This window comes from Staurois parvus, unplaced genomic scaffold (assembly GCF_062004578.1).
Source record: "Staurois parvus isolate SC_StPar_1 unplaced genomic scaffold, SC_StPar_1.0 ptg001906l, whole genome shotgun sequence".
Lineage (NCBI taxonomy): Eukaryota > Metazoa > Chordata > Amphibia > Anura > Ranidae > Staurois > Staurois parvus.
This window is the reverse complement of record NW_028319702.1, coordinates 40,580-63,184: the sequence shown is the minus strand read 5'-3', so window position 1 is coordinate 63,184 and position 22,605 is coordinate 40,580. Positions and strand designations below refer to the sequence as shown.

At 48.5% G+C, this 22,605-nt stretch overlaps 1 protein-coding gene across 5 annotated transcripts in view; it reads right to left on the bottom strand.

Moving 5' to 3' along the window:
* Positions 1 to 436: 436 nt before the first annotated feature.
* LOC149433830 (disks large homolog 4-like) overlaps positions 437 to 22,605 on the bottom strand; it is a 62,153-nt gene continuing 39,984 nt past the window's right edge. For 3 of the 5 annotated variants that reach the window (XM_089664389.1, XM_089664393.1, XM_089664391.1), the window contains exons 5-16: positions 20,753 to 20,922; positions 20,218 to 20,354; positions 16,567 to 16,711; positions 13,909 to 14,047; positions 13,568 to 13,724; positions 13,358 to 13,460; positions 10,479 to 10,599; positions 7,385 to 7,555; positions 6,643 to 6,679; positions 4,646 to 4,673; positions 897 to 944; positions 437 to 594 (exon numbers count right to left, since the gene is read on the bottom strand). In XM_089664389.1, the coding sequence (XP_089520515.1) occupies positions 452 to 594; positions 897 to 944; positions 4,646 to 4,673; positions 6,643 to 6,679; positions 7,385 to 7,555; positions 10,479 to 10,599; positions 13,358 to 13,460; positions 13,568 to 13,724; positions 13,909 to 14,047; positions 16,567 to 16,711; positions 20,218 to 20,354; positions 20,753 to 20,922 (1,399 nt within the window). In that variant the 3' untranslated portion in view covers positions 437 to 451. The remainder of the gene's footprint in view (positions 595 to 896; positions 945 to 4,645; positions 4,674 to 6,642; positions 6,680 to 7,384; positions 7,556 to 10,478; positions 10,600 to 13,357; positions 13,461 to 13,567; positions 13,725 to 13,908; positions 14,048 to 16,566; positions 16,712 to 20,217; positions 20,355 to 20,752; positions 20,923 to 22,605) is intronic. The other 2 variants (XM_089664390.1, XM_089664394.1) reach the window with 2 other exon arrangements.

Here is a 22,605-nt window from a genome sequence, read left to right as displayed (position 1 = left end):
CAGAGGCTCTGGATGGACGGTTGGATAAATGGCTCTATATTTAGGATGTATCCGGTCTATAAACCAGAGGCTCTGGGTGTACAGTTGGATAAATGGCTCTATATTTAGGACATATCCGGTCCATAAACCAGAGGCTCTGGATGGACGGTTGGATAAATGGCTCTATATTTAGGATGTATCCGGTCCATAAACCAGAGGCTCTGGGTGTACAGTTGGATAAATGGCTCTATATTTAGGATGTATCCGGTCTATAAACCAGAGGCTCTGGATGGACGGTTGGATAAATGGCTCTATATTTAGGATGTATCCGGTCCATAAACCAGAGGCTCTGGATGGACGGTTGGATAAACTGATATGGAGTAATAATTGCTGTCATGACGGCGGGATGTTTTCGCGGCTTTGCTGTATACAGTGCCGTGTTTTAGGGTCCAAGCTTATTACAAACAACCTGTCAGGCTGTAACAAAGTAAATCCTCCAATAGAAATACTCACGTGGGACACATGAGCCAAACTTATCTGGAAACTCAGAAAGAAGGTCGTCGTTTACTCGGTCCTTCCCGGGACCCAGGATTATAATAGGACGAGCATAATGAACTGAGGAGAGAAGAAGGTGAAGGACCTGACATCAGTCATATATAGAGAACATTCAGGGCTCCATACGCCCAACGTCCATGTGGTCACCTGCTAGCTCTTTGTTACTTTTGAGGACTCCAGAATATGATCTCCCCATAATAGTTTCTACCCACCTCTGGCTTTGGCATTCCCAGTCCCCGTCTTGCATTGCAAATTGAAAATGAAATAGGGGAACTCAAACACGGAGCTGCCACCACTGGAGTTCCTGACATATTATAAGTGTTTTGAGACTTTACAAGGAATGGCTGATAGAAGACACCTACCTTCCATCTGTAAGACGGATTCATAACTAAGCACTACGTCTTCCCGATCTTAAAGAGAAAAAAGGAAACTCATCAGAGGCACCAAAATCATCGGCAGTGCAAATCATTCACAAATACTGCACCCCAACACCATGCACACAAGAATAGTGGGGGGATACCGGAGAGGAGCAGAGCTGTATCTATCAGGCAATGGGTACAGAAGGGGGGAGGAGAATAGGGGGGGGGTATACAGACAGGAATGATGGAGGTGTAGAGGAGGGGGGGGGATATACAGATAGGAATGATGGAGGTGTAGAGGAGGGGGATATACAGACAGGAATGATGGAGGTGTAGAGGAGGGGGGGCGATATACAGACAGGAATGATGGAGGTGTAGAGGAGGGGGGGATATACAGACAGGAATGATGGAGGTGTAGAGGAGGGGGGGGGATATACAGACAGGAATGATGGAGGTGTAGAGGAGGGGGGATATACAAACAGGAATGATGGAGGTGTAGAGGAGGGGGGGATATACAGACAGGAATGATGGAGGTGTAAAGGTAGAGGGGGGGGGATATACAAACAGGAATGATGGAGGTGTAGAGGAGGGGGATATACAGACAGGAATGATGGAGGTGTAGAGGAGGGGGGGGATATACAAACAGGAATGATGGAGGTGTAGAGGAGGGGGGGCGATATACAGACAGGAATGATGGAGGTGTAGAGGAGGGGGGATATACAGACAGGAATGATGGAGGTGTAGAGGACGGGGGGGGATATACAGATAGGAATGATGGAGGTGTAGAGGAGGGGGGGGGATATACAGACAGGAATGATGGAGGTGTAGAGGAGGGGGGATATACAAACAGGAATGATGGAGGTGTAGAGGAGGGGGGGATATACAGACAGGAATGATGGAGGTGTAAAGGTAGAGGGGGGGGGGGGATATACAGACAGGAATGATGGAGGTGTAAAGGTAGAGGAGGGGGGGGGGATATACAGACAGGAATGATGGAGGTGTAGAGGAGGGGGATATACAGACAGGAATGATGGAGGTGTAGAGGAGGGGGGATATACAGACAGGAATGATGGAGGTGTAGAGGAGGGGGGGGGGATATACAGATAGGAATGATGGAGGTGTAGAGGAGGGGGATATACAGACAGGAATGATGGAGGTGTAGAGGAGGGGGGATATACAAACAGGAATGATGGAGGTGTAGAGGAGGGGGGGCGATATACAGACAGGAATGATGGAGGTGTAGAGGAGGGGGGGATATACAGACAGGAATGATGGAGGTGTAGAGGACGGGGGGGATATACAGATAGGAATGATGGAGGTGTAGAGGAGGGGGGGGATATACAGATAGGAATGATGGAGGTGTAGAGAAGGGGGATATACAGACAGGAATGATGGAGGTGTAGAGGAGGGGGGGATATACAGACAGGAATGATGGAGGTGTAGAGGAGGGGGGATATACAAACAGGAATGATGGAGGTGTAGAGGAGGGGGGGGATATACAGACAGGAATGATGGAGGTGTAAAGGTAGAGGGGGGGGGATATACAGACAGGAATGATGGAGGTGTAAAGGTAGAGGAGGGGGGGATATACAGACAGGAATGATGGAGGTGTAAAGGTAGAGGAGGGGGGGGGGATATACAGACAGGAATGATGGAGGTGTAGAGGAGAAGGGGGGGGGGGGATATACAGACAGGAATGATGGAGGTGTAGAGGAGGGGGATATACAGACAGGAAAGATGGAGGTGTAGAGGAGGGGGGGATATACAAACAGGAATGATGGAGGTGTAGAGGAGGGGGGGGGGGTATACAAACAGGAATGATGGAGGTGTAGAGGAGGGGGGATATACAGACAGGAATGATGGAGGTGTAGAGGAAGAGGAGGGGGGGGGGGGTATACAGACAGGAATGATGGAGGTGTAAGGGAAGAGGAGAAGGGGGGGTATACAGACAGGAATGATGGAGGTGTAGAGGAGGGGGATATACAGACAGGAATGATGGAGGTGTAGAGGAAGAGGAGGGGGGGGGTATACAGACAGGAATGATGGAGGTGTAAAGGAAGAGGAGGGGGGGGGGATATACAGACAGGAATGATGGAGGTGTAGAGGAGGGGGGGGATATACAGACAGGAATGATGGAGGTGTAGAGGAGGGGGGGGGATATACAGACAGGAATGATGGAGGTGTAAAGGAAGAGGAGGGGGGGGATATACAGACAGGAATGATGGAGGTGTAAAGGAAGAGGAGGGGGGGGGGATATACAGACAGGAATGATGGAGGTGTAAAGGAAGAGGAGGGGGGGGATATACAGACAGGAATGATGGAGGTGTAGAGGAGGGGGGGGGGATATACAGACAGGAATGATGGAGGTGTAGAGGAGGGGGGGGGGGTATACAGACAGGAATGATGGAGGTGTAAAGGAGGTGGATATACAGACAGGAATGATGGAGGTGTAGAGGAGGGGGGGGGGGATATACAGACAGGAATGATGGAGGTGTAGAGGAGGGGGGGGGATATACAGACAGGAATGATGGAGGTGTAAAGGAGGGGGGGATATACAGACAGGAATGATGGAGGTGTAGAGGAGGGGGAGGATATACAGACAGGAATGATGGAGGTGTAAAGGAGGGGGGGATATACAGACAGGAATGATGGAGGTGTAGAGGAGGGGGGGGGGTATACAGACAGGAATGATGGAGGTGTAGAGGAGGGGGGGGGATATACAGACAGGAATGATGGAGGTGTAAAGGAGGGGGATATACAGACAGGAATGATGGAGGTGTAAAGGAGGGGGGATATACAGACAGGAATGATGGAGGTGTAGAGGAGAAGGGGGGGGGGGGGATATACAGACAGGAATGATGGAGGTGTAGAGGAGGGGGATATACAGACAGGAATGATGGAGGTGTAGAGGAGGGGGGGGGGGGGGTATACAGACAGGAATGATGGAGGTGTAGAGGAGGGGGGGGGATATACAGACAGGAATGATGGAGGTGTAGGGGGGGGGGGGGATATACAGACAGGAATGATGGAGATGTAAAGGAAGAGGGGGGGGGATATACAGACAGGAACGATGGAGGTGAAGAAGTGGGGGTACAGGGGAAGATACAGGCAGGATAGAGGTGAAGAGATGGGGGTACAGGGGGAGATACAGGCAGGATGGAGGTGAAGAAGTGGGGGTACAGGGGGAGATACAGGCAGGATGGAGGTGAAGTAGTGGGGGTACAGGGGAAGATACAGGCAGGATGGAGGTGAAAAAGTGGGGGTACAGGGGGAGATACAGGCAGGATGGAGGTGAAAAAGTGGGGGTACAGGGGGAGATAAAGACAGGATGGAGGTGAAGAAGTGGGGGTACAGGGGGAGATACAGGCAGGATGGAGGTGAAAAAGTGGGGGTACAGGGGGAGATGCAGACAGGATGGAGGTGAAGTGGGGGTACAGGGGGAGATACAGGCAGGATGGAGGTGAAAAAGTGGGGGTACAGGGGGAGATACAGGCAGGATGGAGGTGTAGAAGTGGGGGTACAGGGGGAGATACAGGCAGGATGGAGGTGTAGAAGTGGGGGTACAGGGGGAGATACAGGCAGGATGGAGGTGTAGAAGTGGGGGTACAGGGGGAGATACAGGCAGGATGGAGGTGAAAAAGTGGGGGTACAGGGGGAGATACAGGCAGGATGGAGGTGTAGAAGTGGGGGTACAGGGGGAGATACAGGCAGGATGGAGGTGTAGAAGTGGGGGTACAGGGGGAGATACATACTCTGGGAGCCTGTGGTGCTGCTTCGATCCTGTGCAGCGGAGGAGAGAATTGTAAAGGAAGATTCAGTCAGACGGGGAGAGAGGTTAGTGAGAGTCAGTCAGCAGCCGCTGCACACCCAACGAGACCAACCATGGACACAACTGGAGCAACACTGACCCCACCCTGGACAGAGGCAGTATACATCACTGTATTCCGTACCCCAGATCCCCCCTCCCATCACCGTATTCTGTACCCCAAATCCTCCCTCCCCCACATCACTGTATTCCGTACCCCAGATCCCCCCTCCCATCACCGTATTCTGTACCCCAAATCCTCCCTCCCCCACATCACTGTATTCCGTACCCCAGATCCCCCCTCCCATCACCGTATTCTGTACCCCAAATCCTCCCTCCCCCACATCACTGTATTCCGTACCCCAGATCCCCCCTCCCATCACTGTATTCTGTACCCCAGATACCTCCCCCACATCACCATATTCTGTACCCCAGATCCCCCCTCCCATCACCATATTCTGTACCCCAGATCCCTCCTCCCATCACTGTATTCTGTACCCCAGATACCTCCTCCTATCAACGTATTCTGTACCCCAGATCCCCCCTCCCATCACCATATTCTGTACCCCAAATCCTCCCTCCCCCACATCACCGTATTCTGTACCCCAGATCCCCCCTCCCATCACCATATTCTGTACCCCAGATACCTCCTCCCATCACTGTATTCTGTACCCCAGATCCCCCCTCCCATCACCATATTCTGTACCCCAAATCCTCCCTCCCCCACATCACTGTATTCTGTACCCCAGATCCCTCCCCCACATCACCATATTCTGTACCCCAGATCCCCCCTCCCATCACCATATTCTGTACCCCAGATCCCCCCTCCCATCACCATATTCCGTACCCCAGATCCCTCCTCCCATCAACGTATTCTGTACCCCAGATCCCCCCTCCCATCACCATATTCGGTACCCCAAATCCTCCCTCCCCTACATCACTGTATTCTGTACCCCAGATCCCTCCTCCCATCACCATATTCTGTACCCCAGATACCTCCTCCCATCACCATATTCTGTACCCCAAATCCTCCCTCCCCCATATCACTGTATTCTGTACCCCAGATCCCTCCTCCCATCACCGTATTCTGTACCCCAGATCCCTCCTCCCATCACCATATTCTGTACCCCAGATACCTCCTCCCATCACCATATTCTGTACCCCAAATCCTCCCTCCCCCATATCACTGTATTCTGTACCCCAGATCCCTCCTCCCATCACCGTATTCTGTACCCCAGATCCCTCCTCCCATCACTGTATTCTGTACCCCAGATCCCCCCTCCCATCACCGTATTCTGTACCCCAGATCCCCCGTCCCATCACCATATTCTGTACCCCAGATCCCCCGTCCCATCACCGTATTCTGTACCCCAGATCCCCCGTCCCATCACCGTATTCTGTACCCCAGATCCCCCCTCCCATCACCATATTCTGTACTCCAAATCCTCCCTCCCCCACATCACTGTATTCTGTACCCCAAATCCCCCTCCCCCACATCACTGTATTCTGTACCCCACTCCCCCCACCATATCATTGTATTTTGTACCCCACTTCCCCCCACCACATCACTTTATACTGTACCCCACTTCCCCCCCACCACCACATCACTGTATTCTGTACCCCACAACCCCCCACCTCCACCACATCACTGTATTCTGTACCCCACTTCCCCCCACCACATCACTTTATACTGTACCCCACTTCCCCCCCACCACCACATCACTGTATTCTGTACCCCACAACCCCCCACCTCCACCACATCACTGTATTCTGTACCCCCCTTCCCCCCACCACATCACTGTGTTCTGTACCCCACATACCTTTGTATTGCACCCCCCTGTATTCAGGACTTGATGTCCCGTGCCCAGCAGAGGTACGAATGACCTCATGTATCATATCCACAGAAAGATCAACAGACATCACAACATCACAACATGATCTCACCTTTACCTTTAACCGAGACCATTCCCGCCTTTCCACTCTGCAATGACAAAGCAAAACCCTCACTGATTGGACAATGAGCGACGTGTGACAGTATGGTGCAGGACTCTCACTATACCCCTGATGGCCCCCCATGACTACTCCTGGGGGGTTCTATCTCTAGTCTCAGAGGAGAGGTGCAGGACTCACTATACCCCTGATGGCCCCCCATGACTACTCCTGGGGGGTTCTATCTCTAGTCTCAGGGGTCCTTTGTCTTAGAGGAGAGGTGCAGGACTCTCACTATACCCCTGATGGCCCCCCATTAATACACCTGGGGGGTTCTATCTCTAGTCTCAGGGGTCCTTTGTCTTAGTGGAGAGGTGCAGGATTCTCACTATACCCCTGATGGCCCCCTATGAATACACCTGGGGGGTTCTATCTCTAGTCTCAGGGGTCATTTGTCTTAGAGGAGAGGTGCAGGACTCACTATACCCCTGATGGCCCCCCATGACTACACCTGATATAAGAATGACCCAAGGCCAGTCTGCAATTTGGGCCTCCAGATATAAAACTGACTGAATATCAGCTTAGGATTGGGGCCTCTGAATAAGAGCAACCCAAGACCAGCCTGGGATTTGGGCCTCCAGATTTAAAGGTGACCCAGGATGATGAGTCTGTGACTGGGGCCCCCAGGTCAAGTCTAGCTGAATCCAAAGTGACAAGACAAAGCACCTAATAATCGATCTAAAGGGCATCTTCTCACCTTCTTTTACTGGGGATGAAGCCGATCTCTTCACCCTCCGGCTGCACCCGCCGAGCCTGCCACCATTCCTCGTCAGTGGCATCCAGGACATGCAGAACATCTCCAAACTTAAAGCTCAGGGCCTGGCTGAGAAAGCCACAATCTCGTGTCTTGTCATAGTCAAAGAGCGCCCTAAGGAGAGGAGAAACAAAGACCATCAACTGAAATAGGGGGAGCGAAGGGCAATGGGGTCTGCTAATAATACAGCGGAACGGGGGCATACCAACCTCTAATATGGGGAGAGGGACATACCAACCTCTAATATGGGGAGAGGGACATACCAACCTCTAATATGGGGAAAGGGACATACCAACCTCTAATATGGGAAGAGGGACATACCAACCTCTAATATGGGGAGAGGGACATACCAACCTCTAATATGGGGAGAGGGACATACCAACCTCTAATATGGGGAGAGGGACATACCAACCTCTAATATGGGGAGCAGGGACATACCAACCTCTAATATGGGGAGAGGGACATACCAACCTCTAATATGGGGAGAGGGACATACCAACCTCTAATATGGGAAGAGGGACATACCAACCTCTAATATGGGGAGAGGGACATACCAACCTCTAATAAGGGGAGAGGGACATACCAACCTCTAATATGGGGAGAGGGACATACCAACCTCTAATATGGGGAGAGGGACATACCAACCTCTAATATGGGGAGCAGGGACATACCAACCTCTAATATGGGGAGCAGGGACATACCAACCTCTAATATGGGGAGCAGGGACATACCAACCTCTAATATGGGGAGAGGGACATACCAACCTCTAATATGGGGAGAGGGACATACCAACCTCTAATATGGGGAGAGGGACATACCAACCTCTAATATGGGGAGCAGGGACATACCAACCTCTAATATGGGGAGAGGGACATACCAACCTCTAATATGGGGAGAGGGACATACCAACCTCTAATATGGGGAGCAGGGACATACCAACCTCTAATATGGGGAGCAGGGACATACCAACCTCTAATATGGGGAGCAGGGACATACCAACCTCTAATATGGGGAGAGGGACATACCAACCTCTAATATGGGGAGAGGGACATACCAACCTCTAATATGGGGAGAGGGACATACCAACCTCTAATATGGGGAGCAGGGACATACCAACCTCTAATATGGGGAGCAGGGACATACCAACCTCTAATATGGGGAGAGGGACATACCAACCTCTAATATGGGGAGAGGGACATACCAACCTCTAATACGGGGAGCAGGGACATACCAACCTCTAATACGGGGAGAGGGACATACCAACCTCTAATACGGGGAGAGGGACATACCAACCTCTAATACGGGGAGAGGGACATACCAACCTCTAATATGGGGAGAGGGACATACCAACCTCTAATATGGGGAGAGGGACATACCAACCTCTAATATGGGGAGAGGGACATACCAACCTCTAATATGGGGAGCAGGGACATACCAACCTCTAATATGGGGACAGGGACATACCAACCTCTAATACGGGGAGAGGGACATACCAACCTCTAATACGGGGAGATGGACATACCAACCTCTAATACGGGGAGAGGGACATACCAACCTCTAATACGGGGAGAGGGACATACCAACCTCTAATACGGGGAGAGGGACATACCAACCTCTAATACGGGGAGAGGGACATACCAACCTCTAATACGGGGAGCAGGGACATACCAACCTCTAATACGGGGAGAGGGACATACCAACCTCTAATACGGGGAGAGGGACATACCAACCTCTAATACGGGGAGAGGGACATACCAACCTCTAATACGGGGAGAGGGACATACCAACCTCTAATACGGGGAGAGGGACATACCAACCTCTAATACGGGGAGAGGGACATACCAACCTCTAATACGGGGAGAGGGACATACCAACCTCTAATACGGGGAGAGGGACATACCAACCTCTAATACGGGGAGAGGGACATACCAACATCTAATACGGGGAGAGGGACATACCAACCTCTAATACGGGGAGAGGGACATACCAACCTCTAATATGGGGATTAGGGACATACCAACCTCTAATATGGGGAGAGGGACATACCAACCTCTAATATGGGGAGAGGGACATACCAACCTCTAATATGGGGAGAGGGACATACCAACCTCTAATATGGGGAGAGGGACATACCAACCTCTAATATGGGGAGCAGGGACATACCAACCTCTAATATGGGGAGAGGGACATACCAACCTCTAATATGGGGAGAGGGACATACCAACCTCTAATATGGGGAGCAGGGACATACCAACCTCTAATATGGGGAGCAGGGACATACCAACCTCTAATATGGGGAGAGGGACATACCAACCTCTAATACGGGGAGAGGGACATACCAACCTCTAATACGGGGAGCAGGGACATACCAACCTCTAATACGGGGAGAGGGACATACCAACCTCTAATATGGGGAGAGGGACATACCAACCTCTAATATGGGGAGCAGGGACATACCAACCTCTAATATGGGGAGAGGGACATACCGAACTCTAATATGGGGAGCAGGGACATACCAACCTCTAATATGGGGAGAGGGACATACCAACCTCTAATATGGGGAGAGGGACATACCAACCTCTAATATGGGGAGAGGGACATACCAACCTCTAATATGGGGAGCAGGGACATACCAACCTCTAATATGGGGAGCAGGGACATACCAACCTCTAATATGGGGAGAAGGGACATACCAACCTCTAATATGGGGAGCAGGGACATACCAACCTCTAATACGGGGAGCAGGGACACACTAACTTCTAATATGGGGAGCAGGGACATACCAACACCTAACATGGTAGAAGGAGAAGACACACTGACTTCTCATACAGTTTATTAATGGCATATCCATTTCTGATACAGGGTAACCGGGACATACTAACTTCTAATAATAGAGGAACAATGAGGGGCAGTCCCTAGGAATCCCCATTGCCAGGGACGTATCATGCATATTGTCAGGGATGTGCCTTCTATTGGCAGTAGACATCATTTTCATGGTATTTCTTAGTATGTGTATTGTGCTCCTCCCCCAACTTACCGGATGTAGAATCCCCGTTTGTTGCCGTTGGTGTTGTGCAATGAGGCGCTGCCTGAACCCAGACTGCTGTTCATCAGCTGCTCCCGCAGGTCATGGATCTTGGCCTCAAACCGGCTGTACTCTGTAGCGACACATATGACGACATGACTGACACGAGTTACCATATCACCCCTGCCTTCCTCACCAAGTGCGTTCCTCAGAACTTGCTGACAGCGATAGAAGTCTTCCTGCTATGAAATGATATCTTCATGAACCAGGTGGAGGAGAAGGTACAGGATAGGACCTTCACCTTCAGTGTCCTCCCTCCAGAAGCTCCTGCACATTGTCCTCTCTTCTGTAAGCTCGAAAGAGCAGGGCCCTCGATCCCCTCATGTTTTGCATTGTATTGGTATTGTTCTGTCACATGTTCTGTCCCCCTTTGTAATGTACAGCGCTGAGCCAACTATTGGTGCTTTATAAATACTGTATAATAATAATAATAATATATCACCCCTGCCTTCCTCACCAAGTGCGTTCCTCAGAACTTGCTGACAGCGATAGAAGTCTTCCTGCTATGAAATGATATCTTCATGAACCGGGTGGAGGAGAAGGTACAGGATAGGACCTTCACCTTCAGTGTCCTCCCTCCAGAAGCTCCAGCACATTGTCCTCTCTTCTATATCACTTGCAATCCCAGGGAACCATCATTACCAGATTGGCTCAAAGATAGGGTCAGGCACCTTACTCGTGTGACCAGCAAGATGTCATGTGGACTCGAAGATCTGGCTCAACAAGCAAAAATACACACAAATTCTACTTGTGCTGTTTTTTGAAAACATTTTGGCAAAGCACATACCGTTGGAGAAAGAAAGCCACTGCTTGAGCAACGAACACGCGGTGCCCACCACAGGAACATGTGCAGAACCCCCCAATTCCCATCTGTCAGAATCGTCTGGGAAGAACGGCCTGGATGTAGGGTACTGAGCATGTAGAAGGCCTCGCTCCTATGACAAAGGCGGGGACACTCGCTGCATCGGGATGACTTCAGGACTCGTCTCTCTGAGATGTCAACGTGATGCTTCCATGTCACATGTTCACTCCTAGCTGGACTGTTCCAAGCCTAATGCCACTGTAGGGTGTGTCTGCCTTCCCCCACCCATTGCAAGTGTTGTGGGCAATCTAACATTATGTATGGTAGAGTACAGGGTAAGGGGCCACTAATGGGAATGATGGCATATGGCAGAATGTACAGGGTAAGGGGCCACTAATGGGAATGATGGCAGAATGTACAGGGTAAGGGGCCACTAATGGGAATGATGGCATATGGCAGAATGTACAGGGTAAGGGGCCACTAATGGGAATGATGGAATATGGCAGAATGTACAGGGTAAGGGGCCACTTATATCAATGATGGCATATGGCAGAATGTACAGGGTAAGGGGCCACTAATGGGAATGATGGAATATGGCAGAATGTACAGGGTAAGGGGCCACTAATGGGAATGATGGCATATGGCAGAATGTACAGGGTAAGGGGCCACTTATATCAATGATGGCATATGGCAGAATGTACAGGGTAAGGGGCCACTTATATCAATGATGGAATATGGCAGAATGTACAGGGTAAGGGGCCACTTATGGGAATGATGGCATATGGCAGAATGTACAGGGTAAGGGGCCACTTATATCAATGATGGAATATGGCAGAATGTACAGGGTAAGGGGCCACTAATGGGAATGATGGCATATGGCAGAATGTACAGGGTAAGGGGCCACTTATATCAATGATGGAATATGGCAGAATGTACAGGGTAAGGGGCCACTTATGGGAATGATGGAATATGGCAGAATGTACAGGGTAAGGGGCCACTAATGGGAATGATGGCAGAATGTACAGGGTAAGGGGCCACTAATGGGAATGATGGAATATGGCAGAATGTACAGGGTAAGGGGCCACTTATATCAATGATGGCATATGGCAGAATGTACAGGGTAAGGGGCCACTTATATCAATGATGGAATATGGCAGAATGTACAGGGTAAGGGGCCACTTATGGGAATGATGGCATATGGCAGAATGTACAGGGTAAGGGGCCACTTATATCAATGATGGAATATGGCAGAATGTACAGGGTAAGGGGCCACTAATGGGAATGATGGAATATGGCAGAATGTACAGGGTAAGGGGCCACTTATGGGAATGATGGAATATGGCAGAATGTACAGGGTAAGGGGCCACTTATGGGAATGATGGCATATGGCAGAATGTACAGGGTAAGGGGCCACTTATGGGAATGATGGAATATGGCAGAATGTACAGAGTAAGGGGCCACTAATGGGAATGATGGAATATGGCAGAATGTACAGGGTAAGGGGCCACTTATGGGAATGATGGAATATGGCAGAATGTACAGGGTAAGGGGCCACTTATATCAATGATGGAATATGGCAGAATGTACAGGGTAAGGGGCCACTTATGGGAATGATGGAATATGGCAGAATGTACAGGGTAAGGGGCCACTTATGGGAATGATGGCATATGGCAGAATGTACAGGGTAAGGGGTCACTTATGGGAATGATGGCATATGGCAGAATGTACAGGGTAAGGGGCCACTTATGGGAATGATGGAATATGGCAGAATATATGTTAGCGTGCCCCTCCCCTGCCTCCATTTTGGTGTCCTTAGAATCAATCTCTCAGTGACGGCCCTCTGTGGCCATGCGTTGTGCCATGCATGCTCTGCATCCATATTTTTGCAGCATATACAGCACATCATTCACAGACAGCATCTGTACGGGGATATACTGTACGGCCAACGTTTAACAATACCACCACCATATTTAATCCCAACTGAAGGAATGGACACAGATTTGCTGGTAACATACAACATACAACATACCTTCCGGTTTGTATTGTGCAATGATGGTGACGGTCTGTCCAGCATTCTTCAGAGCGAGTGCTGCTTGTTCGTGTGTTGCGTTCCTCAGATCTACTCCATTCACCTGGCGGTTGTTCAGGAAAATTGAGTTATGCGCATTCCATTTGTTACGTGTACACCATGCACATGTTACATATAATGACACGAAGTACTGGAGGTGTCCATACTCACAGACAAGATCTGATCTCCTTTCCGCAGGGCTCCGCTCAGATCAGCTGGTCCTCCCGCCAAAATGAATGAGATAAAAATTCCTTCCCCGTCTTCTCCGCCAACAATATTAAAACCTAGACCCGTTGATCCACGATGTATAACAATCCTCCGTGGTTCCCTGTAGAAATGACAGGTGTGAAAAGCAGAATACATCTGCCTCTTCATTGCCCACATTCTCCACCCAGAATCTCTGACCTTTCTTCTACCCAGCGAACAGATTTATCAATCTAATATATTCTGCACCAAACCTTGGTCATGCCCACCGCTCTTCCACCCATGCCTCACCTTTCTACCCCTCTTACCGTGGCACCTCCTCCTCTCCCATTAGCTCCTTGGGAATTGGGGAGTATCTTCGAGGTGAAGTTGGTGTCATGACTGGTGCATACTCAGGGCCCAGGTAACTGGGGTGACACAAATCACTGTCCAGCTGCTGAGAGTAGGCTGCAAATGAAGAGAGAGATGAGAATGAAGAAGAGAGGAGGGAAGAGGATGAGGAAGAAGCTGCAGATTGGAGGGAGAGAGCAGGAAGAGGAAAGAAAAGGATAGCAGAGAAAGTGGGAGCAAGGCAGAAAGACTGAGAGAGAATCAATGAGAGGTGTGAGTACAGCAGAAGAGAACAGGTGAGATGATGGTAGAGGAGGAAACGTTGGCAGACAGAGACATACAGGTGAGATGAAGGTAGAGGAGGAAACGTTGGCAGACAGAGACATACAGGTGAGATGATGGTAGAGGAGGAAACATTGGCAGACAGAGACATACAGGTGAGATGAAGGTAGAGGAGGAAACATTGGCAGACAGAGACATACAGGTGAGATGATGGTAGAGGAGGAAACGTTGGCAGACAGAGACATACAGGTGAGATGATGGTAGAGGAGGAAACATTGGCAGACAGAGACATACAGGTGAGATGATGGTAGAGGAGGAAACGTTGGCAGACAGAGACATACAGGTGAGATGAAGGTAGAGGAGGAAACATTGGCAGACAGAGACATACAGGTGAGATGATGGTAGAGGAGGAAACATTGGCAGACAGAGACATACAGGTGAGATGAAGGTAGAGGAGGAAACATTGGCAGACAGAGACATACAGGTGAGATGATGGTAGAGGAGGAAACATTGGCAGACAGAGACATACAGGTGAGATGATGGTAGAGGAGGAAACATTGGCAGACAGAGACATACAGGTGAGATGATGGTAGAGGAGGAAACATTGGCAGACAGAGACATACAGGTGAGATGATGGTAGAGGAGGAAACATTGGCAGACAGAGACATACAGGTGAGATGAAGGTAGAGGAGGAAACATTGGCAGACAGAGACATACAGGTGAGATGAAGGTAGAGGAGGAAACGTTGGCAGACAGAGACATACAGGTGAGATGATGGTAGAGGAGGAAACATTGGCAGACAGAGACATACAGGTGAGATGAAGGTAGAGGAGGAAACATTGGCAGACAGAGACATACAGGTGAGATGATGGTAGAGGAGGAAACATTGGCAGACAGAGACATACAGGTGAGATGATGGTAGAGGAGGAAACATTGGCAGACAGAGACATACAGGTGAGATGAAGGTAGAGGAGGAAACATTGGCAGACAGAGACATACAGGTGAGATGATGGTAGAGGAGAAAACATTGGCAGACAGAGACATACAGGTGAGATGATGGTAGAGGAGGAAACATTGGCAGACAGAGACATACAGGTGAGATGAAGGTAGAGGAGGAAACGTTGGCAGACAGAGACATACAGGTGAGATGATGGTAGAAGAGGAAATGCTGGCAGAAAGAGACATACAGGTGAGATGAAGGTAGAGTAGGAAACATTGGCAGACAGAGACATACAGGTGAGATGATGGTAGAGGAGGAAACGTTGGCAGACAGAGACATACAGGTGAGATGATGGTAGAGGAGGAAACGTTGGCAGACAGAGACATACAGGTGAGATGATGGTAGAAGAGGAAATGCTGGCAGAAAGAGACATACAGGTGAGATGAAGGTAGAGGAGGAAACATTGGCAGACAGAGACATACAGGTGAGATGAAGGTAGAGGAGGAAACCTTGGAAGACAAAGACATACAAGTGAGATGAAGGTAGAGGAGGAAACCTTGGAAGACAAAGACATACAAGTGAGATGAAGGTAGAGGAGGAAATGCTGGCAGACAGAGACATACAGGTGAGATGAAGGTAGAGGAGGCAACATTGGCACACAGAGACATACAGGTGAGATGAAGGTAGAGGAGGAAACGTTGGCAGAGACATACAGGTGAGATGAAGGTAGAGGAGGAAACCTTGGAAGACAAAGACATACAAGTGAGATGAAGGTAGAGGAGGAAATGCTGGCAGACAGAGACATACAGGTGAGATGAAGGTAGAGGAGGAAATTCTGGCAGACAGAGACATACAGGTGAGATGAAGGTAGAGGAGGCAACATTGGCACACAGAGACATACAGGTGAGATGAAGGTAGAGGAGGAAACGTTGGCAGAGACATACAGGTGAGATGAAGGTAGAGGAGGAAACGTTGGCAGACAGAGACATACAGGTGAGATGAAGGTAGAGGAGGAAATGCTGGCAGACAGAGACATACAGGTGAGATGAAGGTAGAGGAGGCAAAGTTGACAGACAGAGACATACAGGTGAGATGAAGGTAGAGGACGAAACGTTGGCAGACAAAGACATACAGGTGAGATGAAGGTAGAGGAGGAAACGTTGGCACACAGAGACATACAGGTGAGATGAAGGTAGAGGAGGAAATGCTGGCAGACAGAGACATACAGGTGAGATGAAGGTAGAGGAGGCAACATTGGCACACAGAGACATACAGGTGAGATGAAGGTAGAGGAGGCAAAGTTGACAGACAGAGACATACAGGTGAGATGAAGGTAGAGGAGGAAACGTTGGCAGACAAAGACATACAGGTGAGATGAAGGTAGAGGAGGCAAAGTTGACAGACAGTGACATACAAGTGGTGATATCTGGCGGAGCGTAAGAATCGTTCAGGTAGACATTGGTGGGTTTGGCCACTTTCAGGTAGACGATATCCGATGTGTTCTTCAGAGCCGCCACTGCATCCTCATGCATCACATCCTCCAAACTGACATGATTCACCTACAAGAAAACATACGGTTCATAGGATCTGAAGACCTCTTACAGCTGCCATTTTGAGATTTATGGTAAACCTGGCACATAGTAGGTAACACAGAACACGTAATATATTCATATAGTATGATCTCTGACTTGTTTTGACTAACATCTACCTTTCTAAAATGCATTTTCAGGCAACTGGCCAATTCTCTGTCTGGAGGGGTGTCTTATGGGTGGGAGGAGATTCAGTCGCCATATACAGTTGCAAGAAAAAGTATGTGAACCCCTTGGGATTACGTGGAGTTTTGCATGAATTGGGCATAAAATGTGCTCTGAACGTCATCTACGTCACAACAATAGAAGAACACAGTTGGCTGAACATAATACTACACAAACATTAGATGTTGCCATGGTTTAATTGCACATAACATGTAAACATTCACAGTGCAGGGAGGGAAAAGTATGTGAACCTTTGGACTTAATAACTGGTTGACCCTCCTTTGGCAGCAATAACCTCAACCAAACGTTTCCTGTAGTTGCAGATTAGACCTGCACAACGATCTGGAGTCATTTTGGACCACTCCTCTTCACAAAACTGTTTCAGTGTAGCAATATTCTTGGGATGTCTGGTGTGAATCGCTCTCTTAAGGTCATGCCACAGCATTTCAATGGGGTTGAGGTCAGGACTGACTGGGCCAATCCAGAAGGCGTATTCTGTGCTGTTGCAGCCATTGTTTTGTTGAATGACTTGTATGCTTTGGGTCATTGTCCTGTTGCATCACCCATCCTCTGCGGAGCTTCAGTTGGCGGACAGATGGTCATACGTTTTCCTGCAAAATGTCTTGATAAACTCTGGAATTCATTTTCCCATCAATGACAATAATCCGTCCAGGCCCTGAGGCAGCAAAGCAGCCCCAAACCATGATGCTCCCTCCGCCATGTTTCACAGTGGGGATGAGGGTTTGATGTTGGTGTGCTGGGCCTTTTTTTCTCCACACATAGTGTTCTGTGTTCTTCCCAAACAACTCAATCTTGGTTTCATCTGTCCACAGTATATTCTGCCAGTAGTGCTGTGGAACATCCAGGTGCTCTTTTGCAAACTTCAAACGTGCTGCAATCTTCTTTTTGGCCAGCAATGGCTTCCTCCGTGGTGTCCTCCCATGTACTCCATTCTTGTTTCATGTTTTCCTTATTGTAGATGTGTCAACAAAAATGTTAGCATGTGCCAGAGATTTCTGTAGGTCTTTAGCTGACACTCTGGGATTCTTCTTTACCTCATGCAGCATTCTGCTCTGTGCTCTTGCAGTCATTTTTACAGGACGACCACGCCTAGGGAGAGTAGCAACAGTGCTAAACTTTCTCCATTTGTAGACAGTCTGTCTTACCGTGGACACAGGAACATCAAGGCTCAAGGAGATACTTTTGTAACCCTTTCCAGCTTCATGCAAGTCAACAATTCTTGATGGTAGGTCTTCTGAGAGCTCTTTTCTGCGAGGCATGGTTCACATCAGACAGTGCTTCTTGAAACCAGTAAACCCAAAACAGGTGTCAGCAACACATCCAATATCATCCCACTGATTGGAGTCAAGGTTGGCTCACTCCTGGCTCCAATTAGCTCTGGGAGAAGTCATTAAGCTAGGGCCTCATATACGTTTTCCTCCCTGCACTGTGAATGTTTACATGTTATGTGCAATTAAACCATGGCAACAACTAATGTTTGTGTAGTATTATGTTCAGCAGACTGTGTTCTTCTATTGTTGTGACTTAGATGACGTTCAGAGCACATTTTATGCCCAATTCATGCAAAACTCCACGGAATCCCAAGGGGTTCACATACTTTTTCTTGCAACTGTACCTTATAATGCCTACTATACAGTATAGCAGTCTCACCATTTCAGACACCCGAAGGACCAATTAAATTTTTTCTGTCTTACCTCTGCTGACAATAGGCTACAAATAAAGAGCAGAATGAATAAGGGTGGAGGAAAGTGGGTGTGAGAGAGCTACGGAGAGGAGGGAGAAAGAAAAAACTACTAAGAGAAGTAAAAGAGAAACAGAGAGAGATGGGGGTGGGGACAACAGGTGAGATGAAGGTAGAGGAGGACATGTTGGCACACAGTGACATACAGGTGAGATGAAGGTAGAGGAGGACATGCCGGAACACAGTGACATACAGGTGAGATGAAGGTAGAGGAGGACATGCCGGCACACAGTGACATACAGGTGAGATGAAGGTAGAGGAGGACATGCCAGCACACAGTGACATACAGGTGAGATGAAGGTAGAGGAGGACATGCCGGAACACAGTGACATACAGGTGAGATGAAGGTAGAGGAGGACATGCCGGCACACAGTGACATACAGGTGAGATGAAGGTAGAGGAGGACATGCCGGAACACAGTGACATACAGGTGAGATGAAGGTTGAGGAGGACATGCCGGCACACAGTGACATACAGGTGAGATGAAGGTTGAGGAGGACATGCCGGAACACAGTGACATACAGGTGAGATGAAGGTAGAGGAGGACATGTTGGCATACACTGACATACAGGTGAGATGAAGGTAGAGGAGGACATGCCGGAACACAGTGACGTACAGGTGAGATGAAGGTAGAGGAGGACATGCCGGAACACAGTGACGTACAGGTGAGATGAAGGTAGAGGAGGACATGTTGGCACACACTGACATACAGGTGAGATGAAGGTAGAGGAGGACATGCCGGAACACAGTGACGTACAGGTGAGATGAAGGTAGAGGAGGACATGCCGGAACACAGTGACGTACAGGTGAGATGAAGGTAGAGGAGGACATGTTGGCACACACTGACGTACAGGTGAGATGAAGGTAGAGGAGGACATGCCGGCACACAGTGACATACAGGTGAGATGAAGGTAGAGGAGGAAACACCGGCACACAGTGACATACAGGTGAGATGAAGGTAGAGGAGGACATGCCGGCACACAGTGACTTACAGGTGAGATGAAGGTAGAGGAGGACATGCCGGCACACAGTGACTTACAGGTGAGATGAAGGTAGAGGAGGACATGCCGGCACACAGAGACATACAGGTGAGATGAAGGTAGAGGAGGACATGCCGGCACACAGTGACATACAGGTGAGATGAAGGTAGAGGAGGACATGCCGGCACACAGTGACATACAGATAACTGAGGGAAGATTTGTCCAGCCCTTACTTGTTATGCCATGTAGGATGGCAGGAAGTGGAGCCATGAACATACTGAGACCTTATCGGTCAAAAACTCACACCTAGCTGAGAGATCATTGATGTGAGATGGCCTCTGAGTGAACCACAACTGGCTCAGACTTCTGTCACCACCATGACAGAATATACCCAGTCATAAAGGAAACTCCACCCAAAGTGATTCTGCACTGACCAGACTCCACCTTGAATTACATGTATTCCGAGAATCCTTCTGACTCCTCCAGGATGAACAGGATAGATCTCAGGTCCATCTTCTCATGATTCTAACTAACATGGAGAAATAGGAGAAGAAATGCACTGAACTCACCGCTAGAATTTTGTCTCCAATCTGAAGCCGGCAATCCTTGTGTGCTGCTCCACCCTCAATAATCTTCGTCACATATATACTGTTATCTCCAGGAATGTGCTGGTTCCCAACACCACCGGCAATGCTGAAGCCGAGACCTGAGCAGAGAGGACAGTATGGTATCACCAACAGATACTGTGAAACACAATCTTTTCATTTCATGAGATCCCTCACCCCATTAATGTCTGGCTATTCCCATGTTCTATATACTGTATATGTACTGTATGTCTGGCTATTCCCATGTTCTATATACTGTATATGTACTGTATGTCTGGCTATTCCCATGTTGTATGTCTATAGAAGTCTGCCTATTCCTATTATACCACATCAATTTTCAGTGACAATTGGTGGCAGGGGCCCCAAAAAGCAGAGACTACACTGGGGGTTCATGAAGCACCGCCATCACTTTCCAGTGAGGGTTGGTGGCAGGGGTCCCAAAGAGCAGAAACTAAAATGGGTGGTGGCACATTATACCTATCACCTTTTAGTGACTTACCTTTTGGCCCTTTGATCAGTTTGATTTCAATGATCTTCTCAGATGCTGGTTTTCTGCGCATGACATAAAGACGGACAATGGAACCGGCATCCTTTAAAGCCTCCACGGCAGTGCTGTGTGTCACCTCCCGCACATCTACCTCATTCACAAACAGGATGCTGTCATTCACCCTAAGAGAGAAACACAAAAAGACATCAGTTCTGGTGGAAATGATTGGATGATGGGGGAGGGGGGTTGGCTATGGAGAAAGACGATTGGATGTTGGGGGAGGGTGGGCAGTTATGGTGGAAGTTGACTAAATGATGGAGGAGTTATAGTGGAAGATAACCAAATCAAGGAGGTGGGCAGTTATAGTGAAAAATGATTGGATAATGAGAGAGGAAAGGCATATATATGACAATGACTAGATTATAGAGGAGGGTGGGCAGCTCTGATGGAAGATAATTGCATGATATAAGAGGGTGGGCAGTTATCATGAAAGATAATGGAACTCTAGCTTTTCTTTCTTTCTTGGAGCCTCCTCTTGTCAGCCCCCTTTGGGTCAGCTCTGCCTTCCTGAGAGCCTAGGACAGCCTCTAACAAGAACATAAATTGGGACTGGCCCCTCTTCCTGTAATTAGACTCGCTGACATGAAGAGTATCCAAAAATAAACAATTACGGTAAGTATCAAGTAAACAAATTTCCATATTTCTAAACTGCCTTATGTCAAACTACTAAGGCGTGTGCTAGCAATCAAACACAGAAGAAGAGGGGAACACTAGGAGTCTTGAATTAACACAAGAATGGTTATTATTTAGACAAAGTAGCAAAAGGACTAAAGTCCCTATGGGATCTACAGGCCCAGAACTCACATCAAGCCTGTAATCTCTGAGTAATGTGTTGGATGTGCCTCATCTCACTGTCTTTGAAATGGTCTCCAGTGGAACCTTTACCCCCAAGTGCCACAACTCTTCTAGAATGATTTTTGAGGAGGGAGGGAGAACAGATGATTTATAGGCCAGTTGGAGAGTCTTGACAACCCATGATGACAAACCCTAGGAAGGACTGCAGCTTTCTACACTTCTAATGAGAGAATAAAGAGAAAATATCTTCATACATGAAGTCTACCATTGTTTCAAGGTGAGTAAACAGATTCCAAACCAAATCCAGCTTCAGCCATTCCAACTCTGAACAGGTAAGATCATTGGCCATGAATGCCAAATGTATAATTTCCCAGTAGAGAAGAAAGGGAGATGTGACCTTGGGTGAAAATGGAGAAATTGGTCTCAAGATTACCGTGTCATGTAGGAACATACAAAATGGCTCCTTAACTGAGAAGATTGACACAATAGCCAACAAGAAGATAGTTCTTAAGGTAAAATGCCACGTGTTTTAAGAATCCATACAATCAAACAGTGGCTTTATCAAAGCACAAAAGACCAGAGTCAATACTCACTTTGGAATCAGCAGTTCCAAATGAGGCTGAATTTTCATCACAGACTTTATAAATGGTGTCACTTAATGTAGTGCCCACCTGATAAGGCAGAGAGAGAGCCAATACCTGCAGCCAGGGAGAATTATAAATGAGGCTTAATTAAAGGCCTTGCTGTAAAAAGTCCAAAATGTTTATCCAGTGACGTAGACAGAAAGGCAAAATTAGAAGAGCCAACTGCATAGTCCACAGAAGGAGGAACCATTGTCTTCTCAGCCAATATGGTAGAATGGTAATGGCCTTGACTCCCTCCTGCTATAACTACATCTAACCAACAGCAGATCCTCAGGAACAGAGACTTGCCCAGGAACAAAAAAGAGGGCTTGAATACCTTTACTCAGCATGCATTTGTGCACTCAACCATCCAATTGCTAAGCACAA